The sequence below is a fragment of the Zonotrichia leucophrys genome, chromosome 1 (genome assembly GCF_028769735.1).
Source record: "Zonotrichia leucophrys gambelii isolate GWCS_2022_RI chromosome 1, RI_Zleu_2.0, whole genome shotgun sequence".
Lineage (NCBI taxonomy): Eukaryota > Metazoa > Chordata > Aves > Passeriformes > Passerellidae > Zonotrichia > Zonotrichia leucophrys.
The window spans coordinates 1,364,118-1,372,304 of record NC_088169.1 but is presented as its reverse complement, the minus strand read 5'-3'; the positions used below and the strand labels follow the sequence as shown (position 1 = coordinate 1,372,304).

The 8,187-nt window shown below is 53.1% G+C and overlaps 1 protein-coding gene across 3 annotated transcripts; it reads right to left on the bottom strand.

Moving 5' to 3' along the window:
* Positions 1-1,105: 1,105 nt before the first annotated feature.
* Positions 1,106-4,413, bottom strand: DNAJC28 (DnaJ heat shock protein family (Hsp40) member C28). 3 transcript variants are annotated; one of them, XM_064704457.1, is made up of 3 exons: positions 4,144-4,413; positions 3,131-3,265; positions 1,106-2,448 (listed from the first exon to the last, which is right to left on the bottom strand). In XM_064704457.1, exon 3 carries the CDS (start codon positions 2,396-2,398, stop codon positions 1,301-1,303), a length of 1,098 nt encoding a protein of 365 aa, XP_064560527.1. In that variant the 5' UTR covers positions 2,399-2,448; positions 3,131-3,265; positions 4,144-4,413; the 3' UTR covers positions 1,106-1,300. The 3 variants fall into 3 exon arrangements, with proteins under 3 accessions (XP_064560527.1, XP_064560520.1, XP_064560511.1); XM_064704450.1 differs by having other exon boundaries at positions 3,080-3,265; positions 4,144-4,366; XM_064704441.1 differs by lacking the exon at positions 4,144-4,413 and adding an exon at positions 3,939-4,064.
* Between the last annotated feature and the right edge of the window lie 3,774 nt (positions 4,414-8,187).

The window sequence follows — 8,187 nt, the reverse complement described above, 5'->3', positions numbered from 1 at the left end:
TCTAAACACCTGGGGAACATTAAAGCGAAAATTATTTTTTCCATTGTCACTGTAAATGTTGCAGAAGTGGATTTTTGTGCCTGGCAGGTTTTGATGGCATCAGTGCAAGGCTGATTTGAAGTTCCTCAGTGAGGTCATACCTGCCCCATTTAAACCCAAGTGGTTTTAATAAGAACATAAAAATCCCTCATTCTGCTGATTCACCCTTTATGGCACCTCTGGTATTGAAGTGCTGATGCTTCTTTGTGAGCCAAAGTGGGTCCCATTTCCTGCAAACTGGTTTCTATTCACCCTTGTGCCACGAACTGGATTTGCTCTTGAAATCTCCCACTGGATTTGTCTGAACAGCAATTCTGATCCAATTATTGCAGATCCCAACGTGAATCAAAATGTGAGATTTTTGAGAGTGCCATGTCAAAGGACCTTCAGAAAAGTATCTTTAATTCACAGTATCTTTAATTAAGTTTTTGTTATAAACAAGAATAAATTATGGAAATAAACATTCATACACAGAGCTGGAAGGTGTCCCTGCCCATGGCAGGGGGTGTTCACCAATAAATAAATTTCCAAGACCTCTTTCTCTGTAAAAGACGCAAAAATGGACTTGTGCACATGCACATTCCGAGCCAAGACATCCAGAACCCTCCCTTCACAGCCAGTGAATTTACCCTTGAAGAGGTGAATGTACTTTTAAAAAATATGCAGAGAACCTGCCAAAAATTAATGAGTTGTAAGTATTGAAATAAGAGAGCAAAGGTCAAACAGGGCACAGCAAGACTCCATTTTAATGTGGTTTTCTTATGCCTCTGTTTCCCCTTTGAAGTGATAAGAGCCTGTAAAAGTGATTACTGTGCTAAAGTGAAGCATTAATTTGGATTTCAGCAGAAGGAAAATGGCCTGCAAGAGAAGAACTGATTTGTTGCTGCTGTGGTTTAAGCCAGCCAGCAGCTGCTCAGGGGTGGGGAGGTGGGGAGGGCACAAAAGGTGCTGTGCAAGCCCTGCCCAGCAATAAAACCACCCTGGAATGGTCAGCACTGCCTCCAGCCCGAGCCCAACACGCAGCCCCAGACTAACGATGAGAAAAATTAACTCTACCACAACCCAAACTGGCACATTTCATTTAATAATATTTAAAAGTATCTCAATTATTTATAATGCAAATGGTCATCACACAACCAAATTTCCTTCAAGTAGTGCAACAGCGTGGATTTGACATTTCCAGCGAACCTGAAATTTCTCTAGTGCTATATTTCATTAATAAAGTGCATTCCAAAACCTTGGCAAGAGGAATTAGCATGAATTATTTCGGTGCAAGTTTTAACCACCTCAAGAGAGCAGACTTCCACCCGAACCTTTCGCCCTCTTCCCCCCCGTTTTCCTTCGTGCCTGGATCAGAAACCTTCTCCACGACGGCCTCGTAAGTCTTTCGCGCTCGCAGGATCTCCTTGTCGGTGCTGAAATGCACCATCTGCCTGCTCAGGATGGGCACCACCAGGTTGAAGTTGTCCACCCTCTTGTTCAACTTCCTGATGTCTTCCGCGAACTGCTCGCAAACGCGGCCCCACTGCTTCTGCTCCGACAGCGTCATGGGCTCCCCCAGCTTCCTCCGGGAGGCCACGATGCTCTTCCTCAGGCGCCCGATGGTCTCGCGGATCTCCTTCTGCAGCAGGATCCACTCGGGCTGGTAGCCGTTGTCGATGAGGATCCTGTTCAGGTTGTGGGTCATGGGGTCGATGTGGGGGCTGTGCGAGAACTTCTGCAAGGGCTTCCCTTTGCCGCTCAGGTTGTCGAAGTCTCCTTTGGCCATGGACTCCTGGATGAGGTCCTCCACCAGCCGCTCCACGGCCTGGGTGATCTTCACCTTCTTGCTCTGCCGCACGTCCTGGGCCCTGCTGAGGTCGCTGCCGGCGTAGCGGCTCTCCAGGCGCTGCTGCCGGTACTCCAGCACCTGCTCGGTGGCGCGGTCCACGCGGAACTGCATGTACTGCTTCTCCCGCTGGCTCGGCGTGCCGATGCCCACGCCCTCGAAGCTCAGGTAGTGCCTGTGCTGCAGGGACTTGGACTTGAACTGGTCTTCCTCCTCCTCGCCGGAGTCTGATTTCTGTTTGGCTGCCAGGTCGCCGAGCACCACCCTGTAGGCCTCCTCCACCCGTATGAAGGCCCTGGAGTCGGCCATGCCGGAGCTGCTGTCAGGGTGGTATTTTTTGGCAAGATTGTGGTACGAGTTCCTGACGTCGTCGAGGGAACAGCCTTCCTCCAGCTCCAGAACCTTGTAAGAGTCCTTGACGTCGTTTTCGGGCTTGTAACCCGACAACATCCTGCACAGAAATGGCTTCAGCTTCCTTGGGATCATGGCTCCCCGTCCCACCAAACAGTGCCCCATGTTGTTACTCAGCATGACACAAAGCCACTGGGGATTTCTTCACGTGCAGCTACATTATAAAGAACCTACAGACACATTTGAACAAAAATCATGTTAGATATCCTTTTTTTTAAAGAACTTCCGGGGCATAAGTCTTATCTTTAGCCTGATATATTAAAGAAATCCCTACTGAAATTTAGCAGTATTTTTTTCTTTTACAGACTATTATTGAAATCACAGAATCCTAGAATGGTTTGGGTTGGAAAAAGCCCATCCAGTGCCACCCCTGCCATGGCAGGGACACCTCCCACTGTCCCCAGTGTCCAGCCTGGCCTTGGGCACTGCCAGGGATGCAGGGGCAGCCCCAGCTGCTCTGGGCACCCTGTGCCAGGGAACAATTCCTCACTCCCAATATCCCATCCAGCCCTGCCCTTCCTAAGCTTAAAGTCATTAATTTACTTAATTTCTAATTAATTTGTATTGAAGTAGTAGTGTTACAATGTAACTGAAAATTAATTCTCAATTTACTTTTTTCCCGGTATGACAACAGGAACACGGGTTTGTTCTGCACTGCAGAATTCCCTGGAAGCATTTTAATCACCTTTATTCTTCTACTGTTTATTTTATTGCCTTTCAGCAAACATTGTAAACTGGAAATAAGCTTGATGCTGAGCAATAAATGCTGAAACAAAACCCTCCCTTCTCCTCTGTACCTACATTCAGCAATAATAGCTCAATTTCCTATTCCCTTGGATCAAGAGCTACGACCTGGTACGTTGGCAGAGGAGGTCATCACAGCACAGCAACATCTGGATCAGCACTCAGGTTACAGATTCACTAGGTCAGCCTTTGTATCCCTGCAGTTGCCAACTTCCTTCGCTGGTGCCAGGCAGGGGCATAAACCTGGAATTCAGAACAGATCGATAGCAGTGAGTGTGTCACTGTGTCAGCAATTCCAGTGATTCTGGGTTATCTGGGGACACAGCCAGGACAGCACCTCAGCAGGTGACAAAGTCAGTCCTTAGGTAAAATCAAAGTAGAAATATATAACACTAACTGGACACACCAGTTACACATCAGCCAGCTCTTCTTTATTCATGGAAATCCTTATGGAAATGCTGGATCAGTGGAGCTAAAGACACAGAGAGGGCAACATCTCCTTTGCTCACTCCATCTCCAAACAAAAAACTAGGTCAAATCAACTCCTCAAGGTTAATTAAAGAATAAGCAGCATTTATGTCTTCTGCACAAACCAAACTGCCCTTCTGCCCTAACCCAGAGAAGGAAAAGGACAAGGACTTGGGACTGGATCAATCCTCGATATTTTCAGCTGGCTTTGATCCACGTAAGGCATTAAGTCATCAGCTTGTGATAATGGAGCTCATTAACACCTTTTATTTATGACCCAGTGATTTCATTCCATCTGGGTGGCAAAGATAGCCACTAATTTTCCTACCGCCATAAAACCCCATGTAACTATTACTTAAAGAGAATGATCAGTAAACACACTTTTAAAGTTCGATTATTGCTCCGAAAGTGACTTTCGCATAACCCGGCAGCCCCGATTTTAACAAACCTGTTGTTAAGATCCATATACAGAACCCTCACCCCGCGAGGGGGCCGGCTGGGCAAGGATGATTATTCCCTGGCAGCGTGAACGCAGCGATGCCGCTGGGATTTGGGAAGGGGGGATGCATTGGGCCCCCCAGGAGCCAGCCCCGCTCCCTCCCTCCCTGCTGCCCGGGGTCCCGCACCTGGAGCCCGGCCCGCCCCCGCCTCACCTGCCTGGTGCCGCCGGCCGGCCCCGGGAACGGGCCGGTAACGGACCCGCAGGAAGAGGAGGGGCCGCAGGAAGAGGAGGGACGGGCCGCGCTGTGACCCGCGCTCAAGGACAGAGAGAGGGGAAGGAGCGGGCAGGGAGGGCAACAAAGGGGCCAGACCGGAGGGTCGGGGAGAGAGAGGGACAGGGAAGTAGGGCAGGCAGAGGGAGAGAGAGGGGAAAGAGTGGAGAAGGAAGGGAGCAGGGCGGAGAGGGTCCCGCTTGTCCCCGCTCTCCGTCAGGGGGCGCCCGAGCGGCGCCGCAGCCGTGAGGGGAGGGAGGCGCGAGGGGTGATGTGCCATGGTGGGGTGTGAGGGGAGAGGTGCCATGGTGAGGCTGTGAGGGGAGATGTGCCATGATGGGCTGTGAGGGGAGAGGTGCCATGATGGGTCCATGAAGGGAGATGTGCCATTGTGGGTCCATGAGGGGAGAGGTGCCATGGAGGGGCTGTGAAGGGAGATGTGCCATGGTGGGGTGTGAGGGGAGAGGTGCCATGGTGAGGCTGTGCCATGGTGGAGATGTGCCATGGAGGGGCTGTGAGGGGAGATGTGCCATGGAGGGGCTGTGAGGGGAGATGTGCCATGATGGGCTGTGAGGGGAGAGGTGCCATGGTGGGGCTGTGAGGGGAGAGGTGCCATGGTGGGGCTGTGAGGGGAGATGTGCCATGATGGGCTGTGAGGGGAGATGTGCCATGATGGGCTGTGAGGGGAAATGTGCCATGGAGGGGCTGTGAGGGGAGAGGTGCCATGGTGGGTCCATGAGGGGAGAGGTGCCATGGTGGGGTGTGAGGGGAGATGTGCCATGGAGGGGCTGTGAGGAGAGGTGCCATGAAGGGGCTGTACATGGTCATCACAGCTCAGGTGGGCTGGGGAGCTCTGCATGGAGGCAGCAGGGAGTGGGAGCAAAGACAGGGAGTGGGAGAAAAGACAAACCTCTCCCAGTTAAGGCTGCATCTGTGATTGAAGTACGTGCTGTGAGAGCAGTGAGGACGTGTCTCACCTCTGCCAAGCTGAACAAATTGCTGCAAAGAGAGGGCTGGTACCCAGCAGTTCCTGGTCCAAAGTGGAAACTCTTCATCCCATTGCAGCTCAACAGCTCACAGGTTTCCTTCCTGTGTGTGAACCCAGGGGCTGACAGAAGTCAGGCTGGTCTGCATGTAGAGCTGCCCCTGTTCATTTTTCCAACAGGAAAATGTTTCATGAAATCAGGAGGGCACAAAGTGGTTGTTGTTCCCGTGCTGCCCATGGGTCATCCCTGTTCCAGAACACTGCTGCATGCACCTTCCTGCTGGAGGTGTCTGTCTTCAATGTCCCAGTGGGAAGAGAACAAATAGTAGGAAGATAAACTAAAGAAACAGGAGTGCCCAGGGCAGATGACACTGACCCAGGGGATAACAAGAGTGCCTTGGAGCTGTCCAAAGGGAAAATGCCACCGAGCTCTCCCCAGGGGCCAAGCAGAGTGACCAGGACGCATCCCAGGGCCAGGACTACCACAGGAAAGAGCTGTCCCAAGGGGAGAGTGACAGTGCCAAGGAGCTCTCCCAACAGGATAACAGCAGCAACAATAAGCTTTGCCAAGGAGGCAGCAAATATGACAAAGAGCTGTCTTTGGGGAAGAGTGTAATGTCCAAGACATGTCCCCATGGAAGCAGATGAGGACAAAGGGCTCTCCCAGTGGGAAGCAGATGAGGACAAAGGGCTCTCCCAGTGGAAAGCAGATGAGGACAAAAGGCTCTGCCAAGGGGCACAGGACACTTCCAGGGAACTGTCCCGAAGGAGGCAAACAGTGCCCAGGGAGCTGCTGCCTGTCTGGAGGAAGCAGCTCCCTGGCTCCATCTGTGCTGGAGGATGACAGAAATTATTGAGAAGATGGACAAGGAGAAGGGGACCTCCAATTCTCACTTCTTTCTTTTCCACACCAAAGGAGACTGCTGCAATGGGAAAAGGAATTGTTCATGGTGGAGCTGCCCTGCAGGGCTCCAGCCCAGAGGAGAGGCCTGAGGGACATCTGGTGTGTTCCCACGTGCAGGTTGGCACTGTTTCAGGAGTGGGGAAATTGGAGAGAAAACAGGTGGTCCAGAAGCACACCTGATCTGTCTCCTCTCACTCACCACACTTGGAGGAGGTTCTGGATCAGTGATGCAGGGCAAGCCTAGGAAATCAGGAGGAACTCATTTTACTCCTTGTGGGAAAGGAGAGGGGCTTTTGTGCCCGGCTGAAGCGTGGCAGTCCTGCGGGAACTGCACAGCCATTCTGCAGCCTTGGAGCCAGCTGCTGGTGTTTCCCTGATGCTGCTCAGTTTTGCTTCAATGTTTCCACAATAATGAAGAGCACAGGAAACAAATTTGAAAGTTTAAAAAGAATGAGAACAACAACTGACAAAAACTGTGTAAGTATTTTGTAGCGTAGTTCTTCTTTTCGTAATTCATTTGTAAGTAGAGATGTTGCTCCTAACTACCTCTTTATGACTTTTGAACCATGTATTTCTAATTATGGCTTTCTAGTATTTGTTATGCCTTTTGAGTTCCATGTACAACAGATGAGTGCCATCGGGAGTAGTTTTCTCTCCCAACTAGCCTCAAACACTCGTTTCTTTCTCCCAGAGAGGCTGAACCCCGCGTGGTTCGTGTCCCATTGCACATCCCCGGCCCCGGTATGGGCACAGGGGATTTGGCCCGGGGGCAGCCGTGTGGCGATGCTGCCGCAGCCGAGCCCAGGCCCTGGTGACACAGGCACACGGTGTCGGGGCCCTTTGTGATGTGGGACGTGGTGGTGGCCAGAGAGCCTTGTGACATCAGGGAGCCCCGGCCTGGCTGAGGGTGTCTAAGGGGCGCAGAGCCCTGCGGTGCCCAGTCGCAGGAGAGCCGCTCTCTGTGCAGGAAGCAGCTCCCTGTGTCTGTCTGCGCTGGAGGACAATGGAAATTACTGAGAAAATGAACAAGGAGAAGGGGAACTCCCAGCCTGCCCAAGGCCAACTGTTGAGTGTGCAGAGGAGGATGAGAGTGAGGGATGAGGCAGAAAGGAGAGGCCAGTGCAGGGACAGGGCCAGGACCTTTGTCCTGCCGAGGGAGCCGTCTCCATCCCACGCCTCCTCATCCTCATCCTCCTACTGCTCCTCGCTGATGCCCATCAAGCTGCCACCAGTGCACCTGGGGCAGCCAAAGGTAGGACCCAGAAAGCCCAAACACCTCAAGGTCCCACAGGTGCAGCTCGGGCAGCCGCAGGCAGTGCCACAGGACAGCTGGAGCCAGGCCCTGTCCCTCTGTGGGGACAGACTGCCACCCCTGCCACCTCTGCCAGCGCTGTCACCGCTGTCACCACTGCCCTGCCTGGTGAGCCCCAGGGATGCTCAGAGCCGGGGCACAGAGCTGGGGAGCGCAGGGGAGAAGGAGCCCCAGCCCTGCAGCCCCTGTGCTTGGCAGCCATACACCCCCGTGCCCAGGGTGCTCTTGCCCCCGCTCAGGGTGGCCCAGGAGGGCACAGCCCGCGTGTCCCCGAGGTGGCAGCTGCTGCCTGTGCTGCCCATCCCCTCGGGGGCTCGAGCCATGGGGCGCAGCCTCACGGGCACAGAGCTGGAGAGACAGAGCAATGACAATGAGCTGTCCCACGGGGAACATGGCAGTGATGAGGAGCTGTCCCCAGTGGAAGAGGCCATCGAGAGCCTTACAGGGGACAGCAGCACTGACCCACAGCTGTCCCCAGTGGAAGAGGCCATCGAGCTCTCTCTAGGGGACAGCAAGAGTGGCCAGGAGCTGTCCCCAGTGGAAGATGACAGTGAGCTCTTTCCAGTGGACAGCACAGGTGACCAGGAGCTGTCCCCGGTGGAAGAGGACATTGAGGTTGTTCCAGGGAACCACACAAGTGACCAGGAGCTGTCCCCGGTGGAAGAGGACATCATGGTGGTTTCAGGGGATGGCCCAGCTGATGAGGAGCTGTCCAAAGTGGAAGAAGCCATCGAGGTTGGTCCAGAGGACAGCACAAGTGACCGTGAGCTGTCCAAATTGGAA